General features: G+C 37.0%; 1 protein-coding gene and 2 non-coding genes across 3 annotated transcripts; 1 reads left to right on the forward strand and 2 right to left on the reverse strand.

Annotated features, from left to right (window-relative positions):
• Positions 1-9738: 9738 nt before the first annotated feature.
• Positions 9739-9809, reverse strand: Trnag-gcc. The gene has a single exon. It is a non-coding gene; the product is annotated as a tRNA-Gly (tRNA).
• An 87-nt stretch (positions 9810-9896) lies between these two features.
• LOC123318034 (beta-1,3-galactosyltransferase 5-like) lies at positions 9897-11038 on the reverse strand. Its single transcript, XM_044904707.1, has one exon. The coding sequence runs from the start codon at positions 11000-11002 to the stop codon at positions 9935-9937; it is 1068 nt and encodes a 355-aa protein (XP_044760642.1). The 5' UTR covers positions 11003-11038; the 3' UTR covers positions 9897-9934.
• Positions 11039-13208: 2170 nt separating this feature from the next.
• Positions 13209-13279, forward strand: Trnag-gcc. The gene has a single exon. It is a non-coding gene; the product is annotated as a tRNA-Gly (tRNA).
• The last annotated feature ends 4752 nt before the right edge of the window (positions 13280-18031 follow it).

The raw sequence follows: 18031 nt of genomic DNA on the forward strand, positions 1-18031 counted from the left end.
GATGGGCTGGACCGTTTTCTCATTAGAATGCACCGGGTGGTACCGCCCCTTTGTGATTACACGTCACCCGTGAGTGATTACCTGGATTCTCATCGCCGGAAGTACCCAGATATCTCGGGGGACCAGATAATCCGGTTTGCGAGAGATGCTGTGGAGATTCGAGGAGTCTAGGTGGTTGTCTAGCTCTGAATTCTACGGGTTCGCCTTGTCTAGCTTTCTAGTGGTGTTATGCTCGGTTTCTTTATAAGAATTGATCCATCGATGATCTCGAGGAATTTCAAGAAAGAACTGGTGATCTGGTTTTTCTGTAAGGTATTCCTGTAGCCATGAAGAGATTATGACTTTTCTACTCAGCCTCAACTAAATGCGGACTGTAAATAATTTGTGGTTGAAGGGGATTTATAATTTATTTGCAGATTATTAGGAAAAATATTGTAGTTTATTAGAAAATTTCTTTTTTTTTTTTCATATTTCAATGAATTATAGGTAATTCCAACATCTATCGAACAGAATTCACCAAGGTGGCTTATAACAGAAGGTAGAACCGGTCACAATACTGAGTCTCACCAAAAATCACCTAGATAAAACTTGAAATACATCCACCTTATGATCTTACCTAAATCATTTGTGATCTAAATTATCGCCGGGAGCAACAATAAACACTCCATCTCGTGTGAAATTTTGACAGGAACATCATTCGTATTGGTGTTGTTGAAAAGCTACGCTTTGCAGAGGTGAATATCTTATTACATCATCAGACCGAATGGTTGGTTATCACAAATAACCATACATACAGGATTTTTGATCCTTCAGCAGAGGGCAGTTTATTGTAATAAAATATTCAACTCTGAAAAACGTATTTTTTCGAATACACCCAAACGAATGTTGTTCCGGTTGAAATTTCACATTGCTCATCCGAATCGATGGTCATCATAAATATCATCATTCAAAATAAGGTGATCTGGTATAATTAAATGTTTCATTACCTAAATCTTTTGATGAAGAGCATATCAATTTTGGACATCAGACAAAAATGAAGTTAACGAAAAGAACATATCTAATGTTTTACGCGACTTCAGTCTGAAATTCATATTTTGTGAAATATAGGGCAGGATTGGATATGAGACAGGAAAGGAGAGAAATTTATTCCAAGAATTTATAACTGCGCTACGAATAAAGGGCGGTACTATGTTTAAAAGTACTGGTGAGCATTGAATAGGTGAAGATCTAATAGTTCCAGTAATAATTCTCATAGAAAGATTAATCTGTGCATCAATTTTTGCACATGGGAACTATTAACCCAAAGGGAGCAACAATATTCAGCAGCCGAAAATACCAAAACTAGGGTTTTCCTTCGAAGAGGAGTTGTATGAGCACCCTATGAACTACCAGCTAGTTTATGCAGGATATCATTCTTAGTTTTCAACTTCAGACGCAAATTTTCCAAATATGCTTCGAAATTCAGCGAGGAATCCAGCTTAACTCTTAGATATTTTGGATTGAAGTTATGTTCCAAAAAAGAATTACTGAAAACTACGCTCATTTTTTTATATTTTTGATGATTATTCAAATGGAAACACGAAACCACGGTTTTATTTGAGTTAGAACGCACACGCCACTCAAGAAAGTAATTCCCAAAATTTCTAAATCTGTAATATCCTGTATCCTGTATCTGTGTATTTGCAGACCAGTACTTGGTTCTCTTGCTGCTATCTTCTACTTCGTTTTCCAGTGATTTTTTGTGTTTCATTTTAAATAATTCTTGGTCAATTTTTCTCTTTCTCCTTCAGGTTTTCTCTCAACCTGGTTCTTGGTCTCTTGATTCTTCGTTTTCAGCATATTTTACACTTTCTCTTATACCACAGTTTTCATGGCTTTCCATTCTTTCGTAGGCTCTTTTTGCCAATTCTGTTATGTGTTCCTTTATTGTTGTGGTTCCTGTCATCTCTCTGATCTCTTTGTTTCTTGTGTACCAATCTGCGTCTAGGGCTTCTCTAAGTGTCTTGTTCTGTATTGTTTCCAATTTTTTAAGTTGATTCGTATTCATTATTAAAATTTCAATTCCGTATAATATCATGGTTGGTCGAATGATTGCTTTGCAAAGTCTTACTTTCAGTTCTGGGTCCAGTTCGCTCTTTCGGTTTATAAGGGGATAGAGATATCCTTTGATACTTCTCGCTTTTTTTGCTGTTTGCTCTATGTGTTTCTTCATATTTTTATCCTTTGTAAATCTGTAGATAGATTATTCTCTTTACATCTAAAATCAGAATGACGGAATGCGAGGGCAATATCATCATAGATTTTTCAGAAGAAGTAGTACACGGATATCACACAGATATAAATAAAGAAGAGGTACTAAAACTGATCCTTGTGGAAGACCGTTATTCAAAGTTTTGAAAGTACTACAAAAACACGAAACTCTCTATCTGACAGCATCTTTCCACACTATAAAGTTTGAAAATCAAACCATCCTTCCATATACTGTGTCATCATCTGCAGATAAATCCACAAATGCTGTTTCTGTTTTAAGTTTATCGTGTATCGTTTAGTTTACCCTTGTATCATTCATTCCTCTGATGTCTTGTATTTTTTTCGCCACTTTCGGTCAACACTCCACAATCAGTCTATGATTCTACTCTTCAACAACGATTTTCACAGCAATACCGATGCAGACTCCTCATCTGACCTCCCACAACTCCATCCCAATCCCATCTTCCCAAATTAACACACTCCAGCCTAATTGATTGCATCTCGGTGCTTGACACAATTTCCATCTCAGCATATACATTAATTAATATAAGTCTGCATAAAACTAAAGCTGTGATTGATGTACTGAGAGCGTTTCGAACTGAAATGCGAGGTGACGAACTTCTAAGACGCTAATTCTTCACTATAGTGGAGCGCCACTTGGTTCGATCATTATTAGCTCCTATTTAATTAATACGTTATGCGTTGATGTATATTAATTAGCGTAACTTATTGCGAGGGGCGCAGAGGCGGAAGGGGGAGCTTCTCCCCTATCCGAAATTCTTCAGGGCCGAATCGTGGAGTTTCGCGATGTGTAGTTTGATTCACTTTCAAATATGTGTTTCATCCTAGAGAATTCTCGTCACCAAATGTTGATTTAGTATATAGCAGTGTAGTTATAAACTAGTATAAGCCCACAGTTTCACCTTTGGGTAGATATACCTATTTGAACACATTCGCTTTGAAATATTATAATAAAAACATAATTTTGAAGAATACCGAGGCCAATAACATTGTTCTATGTAACTGATAGATGTAAAACACTCAGTTCTATGATGTGAATCACTTGATGTTCGATGGTTTCCTTCGACACCGAATAGAAAAATGAATTTGAGAAATGTCAAAAATTCTACCTTTTTCTTATGCATTTTTCGGGTATTTCTGGGTCGTTTTAGGAGCTTAAAATGTTTAATAAGTATAATTCAGTGCTTCTTGACGAAACATAGCCCGTCCCCGGTACCATAAATGACTCCTTATTCCATAGAGTTTTGCACCTTTCGTCAAAAACGGCAGAATTGAACTTTTTCGGAAATTATTTTAGGCGACTTCCCATGCTTCGATCTTGACGTTCAATACAATAACGGAAAGACAATTTCTTAAAGGTATCGATTCTAGCTTAGCCTGAGCTTTTTGGGTGATTTGGAGGCCTCCACATGCAACGATACCACCTCATTTTTTTACGACACTTTGTCCTTCTAATGATTCAATTGATGATCGAAATGACCTAAATCCTCCTGAAAAAGAAATTATTTATAGGAGACATGAATAGAATTCCCATGTACTCACCTCTAGGTGCTCAAATTTATTCGAAAACGATCAAATTTCTCCCGTTTGGTTTCGTTCCTTTCAGTGATATGAGAATTTCAACGCCTGTCATAACCATACATAATATGTGGATAGAAATTATCATCTTGAAACACCGATTCATCATAGTTGGGGCTATAAATACGTGATTTAAGTGATTTTCACCCATTTTTATTCATTTTCCGATCGTTTTGAATGAAAATTGCGTGAATTATTTGTATATGACAACTGTCAGGAAAACCACAGAGACTTTAGTCTCTGTGGTTTTCCTTCTTTCTTTTCTTTATTTTAGTATATAGAGAAGATCAAGTTTTGGATAGACTGTTCATTGTATTATTTTCACTAATAACTGTATTAAACTTTTGTAGAAGTAGAAAATAAATTCACGTATTTTTATAACCCCTTCATTTTCCTTCTCAGGTACCACCATGCATAGATAGAATAATTTTTATAGGGTACTCTAACGATTTGTCAAAATCAGCTGACCCTTCATTGCCGTGGGGCACACAAAGCTTTTTATTATCAGTGTAAAGAGGCATTTCTTAGAAAATTATAGTCTAATCACTCTAATCTAACGTAGGGAAGAAGATTTTTTCCAAAAACATGCACAAAACACAATACTCGACCAAAACACCATGCGAATCAATGGAGTGAAAAGCTTGTGTGCCCCACGACAGCGAATGCTCAGCTAATTTTGACAAATCGTTAGATTTCCCTATAGTTTCTCTTAGGTTAATATCGATTTCACAGAAAATTCTCCTTCTTATCTTTTATGTTCCAAGCTGGAATAACAAACATAACACACTGATTGAAACTATGGTCTATGGAAAGGAGGGTAGGTATAGAAGACCTATGGCGACTTTCATAGGGTTCTTCAGAGGAAACACATGGCCTAGGTAGCACATACGGCTACTTCGCGATATAGGTGGAGTATCCGTTTATACAGGGTGTCACACAAATGCCGTTCGTTAAAATATTTGTGGGAAATCTATGGATATATATTCTCCAAGTCCATAGGAAAAAAAAAAGCAGAAAAATGCAAAATAATTGAACTGAATTTGATATTTCAGATTGAAAATTCACAACATAATTCGAGAAAGATTCGGAAACTGCATGAATAGCTCTAAAACCATCCTGTAATTTATAAATGGGACAACGATCAGTGGCGAATTTGCTTTGAGGCCAAGTAGGCCCAGGCCTAGGTCATTAGGGACAGTCAATCGTGACAAGAAATTCCTGCCACTATGAATTGTACTCAGAGAGGATATAGAGTTGCTTCGTAGACTCCAGAAAACCAAACAGTTCATTATTTAATAAAGAATTGCACTCCAGAAAATGAAAAGTGGAAAAACAAAAATAAAACTGTGGACCAAAGACGTCCACTATAACCTTTCTAACGCTGGTTTTTCCCAGTTATGATTGGCATTAACTGATTTTAGGGATTGATGAAGTAAATCCTCAAACCACTTATATTGGCCTCCTGGTTTCCGAGCTCCCTCTGTGAGTTCACCATATAGTGCTATTTTGGGGAGTTTTGTGCTTTGAATCCTCAGAATGTGGCCGCTCAATCTGAGTCGGGCCCTCGTTTCTTGAGTCTCAATTGTTGTACAACTCGCGCGTTGCAAGACTTCTGCATTCGAAACTTTGTGGAACCATCTGATGTGCATTATTTGTCTTAGATGACGTTGTTGCGATTGTTCAAGCTGTTTAATATGTCGCCTGTAGTGCGTCTAGCTTTCGCTTCCGTAAAGAAGCGTTGGGAGGACCACTGCTTTGTGAACAGCTGTCTTTGTCTTCAGATGGAGGTCTGTCCTTTAGCTTCCAGAATGCCCTTGATGCCGAATTTATACGGTTGTGTATTTCCGTAACGAGGTTAGCCCTAGTATACTGGTAATCATTGAATAGGTGAAGATCTCATAGTTCCACTTATGAATTCATCAATTTTTTGTACATGAGCACTATTATTTCAAAAGTGGCAACAATATAGTAGGGATACATGATTGTGGGAACAAAAAATCTAATTTCTGTAGGTGAATCGATCGTGTATATTTCCCCTGGAATGATATCCATCAACTTAAACGGTCCAAAGTTGAAGCTTATTCAGAGTAGATCTACACTATCTAGCACTGTCTGATTTTTGAGCTGTGTAGGGCATAATTCAAGCATCACTCTATCCTCCAATACGTCTCTGCGTCCTCCCAACCCCACCCAGGGGGCATTTCTCAACAAGTTGAACGTTAACTTTCGCAAGTTTCGCACTATACGGCAATATGTCTCGCGCAAAGTTCGCTACAGTCGACGCTTTGAATTAACAAGTTGTTTTAATAAAATCCAACCCTTCCCCCGTTGTTCCTTCCGCGTCTCCGGGAGAGAGAGAATTGTCGCGACCGGGGATAAATCAAAAGTTGCCCTCTTCCCGTTTTACTGTTTTGCTTATGAATTTGTTCCAGTTTATGGAATGCTGAAGTTAATAATGTCGACTCTACCCTTCTGCCACCTTTACGAGTTTTTGTTCAACATTATCCGGAGGATTTTCATTAAAGCTGGCCTGGGAAATGAATGTAAATTAAGTTATACACGGGCAGCCTGGGGAAATGGGAAAATTTCGGCGGTCGTACTTCATGCGGAGTCTGCGTTGGGGTTTGGGATGGCGTTGACCGCTTTGCGGTCTTGTTTCTGGCCTGGACGAGGGGGGTAATTGAAATATGCGGAAAATTTTCGAGTCTCCAGCCTTGCGGTCCATTTCGCGATCCGCAAATTTGTTGCCAGACTGACAATTCCTAAATCGGTCGCGAAAATTCGTTTTTTCTACGTTTGAATCAAACCATGGGGGATGATTTATCTATACTGCATTCACTTTTATTTCAGCACTCGGTTTGTCATGGAAATTTGACACATTCCTACAAAAATGTGAGGTTATGACGCTGTCAAAACATTTTTGGGTTTTAAATCAGCGCTATGTTGTCCGTTCTACGTAAGAGTCTCAGTAATGACGTATTTTATCACAATGTCGAATCACTTCGGCAAATATGAAGTCGAAAATATGTGACGAACATAATTGAAGTTTATATAAATTGATTGAAGGCATACCAAATCCAGTTATTTGCATGGAAAATACAAGAGATCAGTATAATATCATAATATGCACTAGCTTGAGGAGGGTTAATGTTCGTTATCTTCTTTGGCTAAAGTTTGAATACGTTAGATCAGTTGTAGATTTCAAAAATATTAACCCGAAGATGAAATGCATATGATGGAGTGGTTGAGAATGGTTATCTCCCGAAGGAATTAACAGATAATTACAAGAATGTTAAATTCTTCAACAAAAATCATCTTGCATCAATGGAAGTGAAAAGAATTAAAGGGAGTGTCAAGGCAAGAGGAACTTCACCTTTAAACAAAAGTTTTACCTGAATTAACAATTAACAGGACAACTGGCTTGTATTTATGGCTGATTCTTCTAAATACTTTGATATAATAATATTACATATATATTTATTGATCCCTTAAAACACTTACAAAGTATAGGACAAGTCAAATGAAAAATAGAAATTAATTTTCTGGAACATATTCTACGATGCCATTAATCGGAAATCCTGTTGTAACTTTTCGCATACGTTCAAGATAAAATAAAATTTTCAAATGCCACAACTTTTTGAGTCTCCCAATGAAAAGAAATTCTTCGTCATCCTCTTCATTCACAATATTTCTCATCGTGGAAATATTCAGCTCAAATTTAAGTCGTTTAGATTCAAATGAAATATAATATAAATTCACTTACATTATTATGTTCACTACCGTCTGATATAATTATTAGTCTGATATAGTAGATATTACACTCCAACTGTTGAGCAGTGTATATGGATATGTTAACTTCATCGGTTCATTTAGTAGAATTTTTTCCTGAACGAATTCAATAACCTAATTAAACCTTATTTGTCTATTTGCATCAATCTAGTATTCGCTACACATTTTCAGGGAACCGAAGAATGATGTTTTCAGTTACACTTCATTCAAAAAAATTCGTCAGGAGAGAGCAGAAGAAGGGGCTGTGTTCAACTGATGAGGTCAAATGAGACCGAAACCAAGGTCAGCATCTGCTCTTCGTCGGTGGAACGTTCTCCATTTAGTTGTCCTGGCGATGGCAAGTTGGCTAGTTCAATTCGGATCGTAACGCTTGTTGATATCCATATCGGCGGGTGGTATGCATCTGTATAGGGAATACTCCTTCTGACGAAAATGATGTATTTTTTATGAAATATCTTTGAAACGTCACATTTTGAAGTAACCATTTCAACCGTTTCCCAAAAAAAATTATTGTAAGCACTTTAATATGAAAAATAAAAATGGGTATTTAAAGTTTAAGTTTAAGTTTTGTGAGAATTGCATAAGCTGGCAACATCGACTGAAATATGCCTTGATAATAAAGGACAACAAATACATTATCTTGATGAGATAGACAAAGATGGCTGTCTATGAAGTCTGCGACGAACGAGGAAGGTCGTAAAATTTTATGGGATTTTTATGGCCGGTTGCAGTTGAAGCTCGCCAGTAAGTACGCGCCTGTAGATCAACAGGTGTTATTTTATAAACAAGCTGATCGGACATTGTTCTTTTCATTGTCTTGTATGCGCTGTTGCCAAATCGTAAACTCCGCACAAAGCGATTTAACTTTTAAAACCCCATATTTGAAGGATGATTTTGAATAGTTTCCGCGGTGAATTTGAAAAAATCATGAATTAAACTCATACTTGAGGACCCTGGTATCAAAGTCGGCAATCTCCACTTTTGGTCGAAATTGAGTTAAATACATAATATTTCTCAATTTTTCGCGCTACATCTGAACATCTAGTTCGCGTGTGTCAAGAAAGGCTATATCCCATTAAAAAACCACTTTGAAACTTCGTCTGAGAATCAAACCCGGCAACTCCAAGATCCGCTTAGAATCAAAGCCGGCAATGTCCGTTCTGGCCAATCAGCACATGTGTGTTGTGACGTTCGTAATTCATCTGAATTCCGAGCGTCAATTCAGTTCGTTTTTGCAAACCTTCAAAAGTGTACTGAGAAAAGGAAAAACCCTTCACATGATCGAACCAGTCATCATAAAAAGTGGTCTGAAACAAGTCGATATGTTGAAGCTTAAAGATGCTACCTGGAGATCAATTGAAGAACTAGATTTTTATGCAAAAATCCTTTCTAATGGAACTCTCGAATCAGGGCAAGCAGGCCCTGCATTGCCAGACATAGGAGAATAAGCAGCAGAAGGAGAAAATGTTAATAAAAATATTTTTGATTACATATCTTCTTGGAATTATTTCAATATTGCTATTTTTCTATTCGTGAATCTTTTTCAAAACACTTGATATTCAAATCCCAACTCATTTCAGTTGAAACTTTGGTATCAAATCCGGCAAAATCCAATAGTCAGTATCAAACACGGCATTCTCCATTCATTTTTTCTCATTTTTTCGAAAACGAAAAGGAAATTAGGCATAATAACTTCATTATTCAATGGAGTTTAGTATTTTATTCCGTTAGAAACTACGCACGCAATTATATATAAAACAATATGGACGTAGCCGTTTTTTGCGCTTTACTCAAATAGGAACACGGTGGAGATTGCCGACTTTGATATTAGGGTCCTCACTTAGTCAGTTTAAACTTGCATATGCAGTGATAACCCAAATTGGGGAAAATTCCCCAACTAATACTTACAAATTCTAATTTCCGGCAGCAAATATGCACCAATGCCAATTCGAAAACTAAAAATTTGAAATTATTTTTCTTGTGGAAACATGCATAAGATTTCCATCAGCTCTGTGTCGTGAAGTTCTGCAGGCACTTGAATCGGACAACCCTCCAACGTATTAATTTTTCAAAACGATTTTGCTCAGTGATAAAAAGACATGCATCGGCCGGGAATCGAACCCGGGCCGCCCGCGTGGCAGGCGAGCATTCTACCACTGAACCACCGATGCTTATTGACTACACTCATACTACAGAAAGCGGACACCAGATTCATATTTACATCCCTGATAATAGAGAACAATAATTGATTCTATACAACAATATCATAGTTTATTTCTTAATTACACCCCTAATGTTAAGATTTCCCCCAATTGGTCATAATCTCGGTACGATTATTGAGAAAACCATCCAACCATTCCATCTCACTCCTATTCAGATCCGGCCCAGAAAAGAAGAAGGGCCATGGTTCGATCTCATCCCTACGCATCATCTTCACCAACTCCTTCTGATGGACCATGTACGGTCTGGCGTTGACGTGATGAATCTTGAGCTTCTTGAACAAATGTCCGGTGACGTATAGGTCGTCAATCCAGAAGAATGTGGAATTTTGAGCTTGCAAATACAGCTCGAAAATGACGTTCTTGGAATAGACAAGGAATATTCCGACACAACTGGGTGGATGCTTCTTCTCTGGATGATCTTTGTAGGATAGCCTCCATTTGGCGTAATCACCTCTGAAGCTTCTTATCACCTTCTCGCTGTTTGGCAGGCATAGAAGGAAATTGATAGCTCCTCGAGGGGAAACTTTTGTTTCTAAGAAAGATACGACAGCCTCCACGTTGATAAATATATCATCGTCAGTTTTTAATACGTACTTTGCCTGTTCACAATGATAAATAACGTATTTGAATAGCATGACGTGTTTGTAGGTTAGGTTTTTATAAGAGTCTATGAAGGATCCTTGAATTAAGTCTTTGTAGATTTTGTTTTCTCTATGGATTCTCTTCTGGAACTTTGGATGTTCCAGTGTACCTAAGGCGAATAGAACCAAGAACCGATTTTTCTTCTTTTTTCCCCAAGTGCGTCGGATTAGTCTTCTTTTAGCGAAATTTCCAGGGGAAGAATGGACCAAAATAAGGAGGAATGTGGAACTGTTGCACTGGTTTGGATTCAATATCCTAAATCCGAAAGGTTTGTGGATGAGAGTGTGATAATCATCGTGCGAAAGTTTATTCATGGGGTAATTGTAAGTAACGTTGTTGACTTTGTCGTATTTTCTCTTGTATCTCGTCAGACTCCTGTCCAGGCCTGAAAAGATGGAATCGTAAAGGAAGAAATAGAACACTTGGTAGAACAGAACTAGGGAGACGAACACTATGGGCAACAGAATGACACGGTCATTCCAGTTTGTCTTTTTTCTCATTTTGAACTTAACTAAGGACAGTCGGGATTACTTTATACTGACATTTGTCAGATATATATTGCATAGAGTCGAATATTATTTTCTTTTATGCAATGACTATAGAATAGTGCCTTTTTCATACAAAACATAGACATAGAGACGTGGACTGAGCATTCTCTTTCCATATGTGCATGAAATAAGGCCAAAAAGGACAGACATGAACTGAACATTAAGTCAGTAAGTTGTCTTTTACTAGAATTTTTATTGTTCCACTCTCACGTCTATGTCAACAGAAAAGAGACAGGTCTTGGCCTGACGATCATCTCTCTCTTTCTATAAATAGTCAATTTCATGCTGGTATTGGGAATTTCAAACAAGCGATACGCCCCCTGGTGTCATTTTTGTAAATAAGTTGAGTTTTTCCACCTAGCAAGTTGATATACATATTAATTTCGATAACATTCATACAAAATTCATTTAGAAAATCATTTCTGATTTCCAGTTCAACTTGGACAAGTTTTTTTAGCATCAATGTTGCAATTTTAGCCATTGTACCTATATAATAAAGAAGCAAGATAACATAGGAGATCGTGTAAAGAGCCAAAAAGTTCGGATTCAAAAAATATTGCTCCTTTTTATCAGCTGATCTAGAACATAGTCGGAAGTTTTTTCATGAACACTAATACTTCATGACATTTATTGACCTAAAATTGATAATAATGACCACACTTGAATCCAGTTTTGACAACCAATCTTCAAAATAGGAAAAAAACAACTATAAATTGAAAAAAAAAGGGTTTATTTGACGAGAATCTCAAAATCCCTTTCAGAAATTACAATGACTGCATTAACTTTTCAGTTCGAACTGTCATCACTATGTCGCTGCAATCTACATTTGAATTCCCAATTGCTCAGTCCATATCTCTATGTCTATGATACACAATTATGACATATAGGTTATGTCTAAACTAGCTTTAATTTCAAAGTTTCCTTTAACCCTACTGAAAATGACACTAAAGGAAGCTTTAAGCTTAAAGTGACTTTAAATTTGATTATGAAATTGGACGTTAATGTCATCATTGTTCACATTGTAGAAGATTAAGTAATTCAAGGAAAGAAAAACGTTCAGTCATAGAATATCAACCTTCAAAATTTCGATTCTACTACGCACCTTATGACCATCTTCTTACTCATGGTTTTAGAAGACATATATTTTATTCGAAGAAGCATCCACCTGCATTGCCAAAACCAAAACGTTTCTCAGCACTTTTCCTTCTTAACCTCCACATATTTGCTATTTACCATAAAGGAAACACCACATTACACATGTTCACCTCAGATGACAGTCCGCTGTGCTAATGAAACACTTGAAACAGGATGTCGTAATATAGTGGCCTGCTCAAATGCCCACTGTCAAAGAAACCGGAAAGAGCTGACGCATCATCCTGAAGATTCGCCACCGAGATAACGAAACTCAGGTTAACCACAATCGAATTTATGGCGGTTGTGGTGTCATGTTAGCAGCGTGATTAGTCGGACTGTTTTGAATTTTAAATACTGGTGGGACATTAACAGGTGAGATCGGCTTCTAAATCAAGATGGGGAGATATGGGTAATTGCTGATCGCCGTTTGGCGTAAGTGCTCGTAGAAATGGACGTTTTGTTCTGTGCACTCGGACGGAATGGATATTTGAGTTGTCGCGTATTCGAGATACGGTCAGTTAGATCGCAATTTCATCAGATTGATCTTCATGTCCTGGTGGGGAAGTTTCCCAAATGTACGAATTCAAATAGAAGTAAATTTTTTATTCTGTTGATACTCTGAGTGATGGTGGTTAGCCAGTTCGTAAAATTTGCTGATTTTTATATTCATGTATGTTATACGGGGCGAGTCTTTGACTCGTAAGTACGAATATTTTAACAGTAGATTCTTGAGGTCAAAAGAAACACTTATTTCCTTTACCATTTTTTTCGAATCGGCTCGGTTTGAAAGATACGGGCTCCTCAGAGAAAATTTTGTCAGTGCACAATACAGCAAATGAGTTTCTTGTGACATTTGTCGGTAAAATCGGTGTTATGAGGACCATATTTTGTGTGTACTTGATATGCAAACATACGTCTCTCCACATGGTATATACAGAAATACTGAAAATGTGATTCAAGAGTAAAATGTTTTTTATCGAATATTTACTTCGATTTCCAAAAAGTGTTTTTTTGAATACGTGAAGCATCGGTGGTTCAGTGGTAGAATGCTCGCCTGCCACGCGGGCGGCCCGGGTTCGATTCCCGGCCGATGCATCTTTTTTTTGGAGGTACTGATGACCCTACATGGACTTCTTCCTAACAATTTGAAATAAAATATAAAACTGGAGTAACTGGACCTCAAGCCGCTCACTCATGGATTCTCACCAATTACAAAGATCAACATAAGACGAATAGCACTCTCCAGGACCTGGTCAAGCAGTGCGATGCTGGTGCTGCAACACCATGGAAACCTGGGAGCAATACTGCTCCCAGATTTGAACACTCAAATCTTGGTAATTTTTGGGCCGTTTTAAAGTAATCCCTAGTTGAAATACGAAGAAAAAAATACAGAAGGTCATTGAAAGATGTGAATCAGAAAGAGTGTTGGGGCTATGCTCGTCAATCCATACGACAAAATTTCCTTCGATGGATGAAGAGGACCTGTCTCATCATTGCTCTAGTGCTGTCACTAAATACAGAAGATCAAAAACACTTCGCTGCTATCCCAAGCCCACCTGACATAAACACATATTTGTCGACAAGCCACTTTCATAACTCTTGGGCAACTGACGGCTCTGGTAACAGAGAAAGGATCAGTTTAACACAATCCTCCGTGTCCATACCATCAGTACATGTGTACGTACTTGGCGGTAAATTCATACTGGCAATCAGCCGAAGGTACAATATGATTCATTTGTCGCGTGTGTAAACCTGAGATGTAAACTATTTATCCTCTAAATGAGGCAAATATTGGCTTTGTTGAAATTGTTTGAATACCTGCCTTGGTCGGCGGGCTAGCAGAGCGTATGTGTATGTGCCTTTCTATTATCTGATGGATTTTTAGAAGTCAAATATGCGTGGTTGTAGTGGGGCTGAAAAAATACGTAAACACCGACGAGACAGTTTGGACAATGCATGAATTTCCCTCAGGTATACTGATGTGGCACACACTGTATATTTGCATTTGCAATCTAATCCTGCATGAAGCAATTCATCAACTACAAATTATTACAGAATATACTAAGTAGACGAACAACTGGACCATAAATTGTCGTGAATGGCGTTAATCTATTTTTATTTGACACCAAAATTTAATCGTTGGAAAACAACGGAACGCTGCATTAAATAATATGTGTGGAAGAATCAGTGGCGTGGTATCGAGGAAAAAAATTTTCATCGAATATATTCCCCATTTAAATTCATTTCCCAGTCAAGTCGTTTTCTGCACAAAGCCAGTCGATCACTTCTGTGGCTAGGTGGGAGGCATCAAAAAATCAAAGAATTTCATTTTAAAAATACAAAAAACGACAAAATATGAGCAAACAAATAGATAGTAATTGAGGTTATAACCCAGACGTCCTTCAAATCCTAATATCTCCTTTTGTTCTAGATTCATATGAAAAATTCGGAAATGTGATATCTAGAATTGCTTATATCTTCTTCATTTTCACTGCAATCAACTCCTTGATATCAAGATACGACTTTCAACATTTTTTCATCATGACAGCCATATTGAATTTTCCCATTAAAAAATTAATAATCAACATAAGACTCACACAAAGAAGTAAAATCAAGAGATATACAGGGTGAGTCTTTGCCTGGTACAAATATTATGATAGTAGATTCTTGAGGTCAAAAGAAACACTTTTTCCAATTCTGCCCTGATAAAAAGATATAGCCAGTTTAAGTTTTCATAATAAGCTGATTCACAATAAATGGTATGAGAAAAAGTGTTGCTTTTGACCTCAAGAATCTAATGCTAAAATATAACTCACTCACCTTATATACAGGGTGTTTCTGAATTGATGCGAAAGATTTCAATCGGTGATTCCTCAGTAAAAATTAAGAGGGTCCTCCTTGAACTTTTTTTTCTACACCCTTTTTCCCTTAAGTTAGAAGCTTAAAATCAATAAAGAAAATGTGGGATGAAAAACCATACCCCTATAATATTTTACATCAAAATTTTTTAATGCGCCTATTTTTTTTTCTATTTAAAAAATTGGTTTGAAAAGACTCAATCTGCAACTTTTTATGTCCTGATTTCTTATCATAAAGTTGTTAGTTTGATCACAAAAAATATAATACTATTCAGACACTTTTCCCATGAATTCACAGAGAGATTATCATTTAAAAAAAAATCAGGTATAAGGTGCTGTAAAATTAGGATGACAAATGATACCTGCATAGTTTCATTGTCCTGATTGTTTTTAATTTTCAAAGTTATCAAATAAAAACAATTTTTTTGACCTGATTTCAAAGGGCTGTTACTTGGAGGCAAAAGAGTGTTGAACAAAAAGTTATATGAAAGATCCCCTCAATTTTTGCTAAAGAATAACCCTTTGAAATCCTTCGAGGGACGTCATGATGGAGAATTTCAAAGGCAGAAATTTTTATTTGGAGTACCTAGTGAGTATCGAATTTGTCACCATCCCTATACTTCAAACATTGGTAGATTACCCCGATTCATAGTTGTGACACCAATATGAACGATGCACCATTCTCGGTACTACAATAACAATATTTCAGAAGGTGCGTGCACAAGTCAATGTGCCACTTCCAACCCCCATTCCTATTTTTAACCTCCCGCAGACGCGCCACTGTACGTATCCAGCCCGAACGAGCATACAAATGTCATCTTTTTATTTTAATTGCTCGACATAAATTAAGACATCACGCAGTCAGCTGCCCGTCCGAATTTATCGGGACATACGTATACATTTTCTACGACGCTACACGTTTTTTCTCATCTCGTTTTTCGAACATGTGCCGCGTTATTTTCCGGGGTATTTGAATAAGTGAAATTCTCGCCCGATTTTTTGTCAGCTTTTTACCCGCGGCGTGGTGGATTGAAACGTTCGTACGAGCAGGCCGGTTGGCTTCGTGTGGTGACAGAATTATGAGGTGAGCTATGGAAGCGGCGGATATCTCCGTCCACGAGGTAGTGGATGTGCAGCGTCGGATTCTGGGGAAGCTGGGGGTATAGGAATCGAAAAAACGGTGTTTCCCTAAGAGGTGTTTACCCTTCATCTGCCGTTAGTTCTATTTGAAGCTTAGAGCAAAGTTTATCTAAGAGTTGATACTCTTTTGTGGTCCTTGCATTTGACTCCCTTGGATTCAATCTAAGGGTGGACAAGAATATTGGGGAGTTGAACGTGAAGAGAAGCATTTAGAGAAAAAGTTCATATAATAGAAAAGGAAAAGTGAAAAAGACGAAAAGTAACGAAAATATGGGAAAATTGAAGAGTGAGTTACAATAGGTCCTTTCGGTTGCATAAAAAGTGTAGCACTTTTTTACTGAATAACTTGTATATCTATGGGAGATGATTCCCTAACATAAGGGTCCTGTAGTGTTCCTCGAACAACTGAAGAATAGAAGAATCATCACTTGGAAGACTGGACCTGGTCGAAAGACACTCCCAGTCGAAAGTAAGATTTGGCTATTATTAATTTGAGTACTGAAGGCATTTCTAACGACGAGGGTGATCCTCCACCAAGATCAGCAGAAGATTTTTGACGCAGAGATGATATTCCTCCCAATGCAATTGAGAAACAATTTATGTACCTATCATTATTAATTTTTTTCTTCAGTCAAAATCAAGTTTTGGAATAAGTTTGGATGAAGGCTTTATCATTCACTTTTCATCTCGTTTTCTGCTCTGTTTCTTTGTTTCAGATATTATTTCGAAATGGAAGGAGGATAAAGAAATTTTAATGTCAATGGAAAGGAAGCCCTTCAGTATTAAAAGCTTATTCTGTAAACAAATTTGTCATCACTACACTACTCACGGGGAGACAGGGTTTTTTCACTTAGGTTTTTCCCTAATCTCTTTTATCATACTCCAAATTGTATGGTACCCCGTTACACCAACCTTTGCTAAAACTCATACATATGCTATATTGTTTGATAACTAAAAATTTATTGCTGACATGACATTCAAAAGAATATATATGTATATACCCTCGATTTGATTTACACCACTGTAGAGGAAGTGTAGTTTATGTATATCTACACATAGTCAAAAGGAGATGCAGATAAACTGCACCTCCTCTACACTGGTGTAAATCAAATCGAGTGTAGAAAAGTGCCACACTTTTAATGCAAACGAAAGGACCTAATGATTTCAGTCAGCTGAAGATGGACCTACATACAAGGTGAGAATTTATCTCCTACGAATATTTGGTCGAAAGAAACACTTTTTTCCTATACCATTATTCCAGAATCCACTCGGTTCAAAAGATACAGGCTGTTGGAGAATCATAAAAAGAAATTATTTTTAGTTCTGTCTCACAATCGGTTCTATCGAATGAAATGAATTTCAGGATATAGTTTTTCATTTATTTGATTAATATTTTTCGAAGAGAAGATGTCAAAAATTCAGAAATCCAACTCTTCATATTAAGATGCACGCTATCTGAGGTTTATTTGAACTTTTTGTAAAAGAAAAGTATTCCTTATATTTTCTCGTATAATGCACCGTTTTCGAGTAATTCGATGTTCAAAAATATCTGTGAAATTCGAAAAATTGGGTACTTTGACCGAATGCAACTCTTTTCGAAAGATCCACAGATGTGTAGTGTCGCAGATTTATCTAGTTATTCTGAAGGTAATTGTGTTTTTCAAGGGGTGGCAAAGCTCATTATGAAATTACAAAATGTCTATATATTTTCATCAGGGCCGAATCGGAAAAAATGTTAAAGGAAAAAAGTGTTTTTTCTGATCACAAGAATTTTCTGTTGTACGAGTCAAAGACTCGTAACAAGATATTCAACAGAAATTTGGCAAATATTATGTTATTGTGATTGATA

This window comes from Coccinella septempunctata, chromosome 1, assembly GCF_907165205.1.
Source record: "Coccinella septempunctata chromosome 1, icCocSept1.1, whole genome shotgun sequence".
NCBI classification, from domain to species: Eukaryota; Metazoa; Arthropoda; class Insecta; order Coleoptera; family Coccinellidae; genus Coccinella; species Coccinella septempunctata.

Coding starts and splice junctions, on each gene's coding strand:
- LOC123318034 (XM_044904707.1), bottom strand. CDS start 11,002: ATGAGAAAAAAGACAAACTGGAATGACCGTGTCATTCTGTTGCCCATA.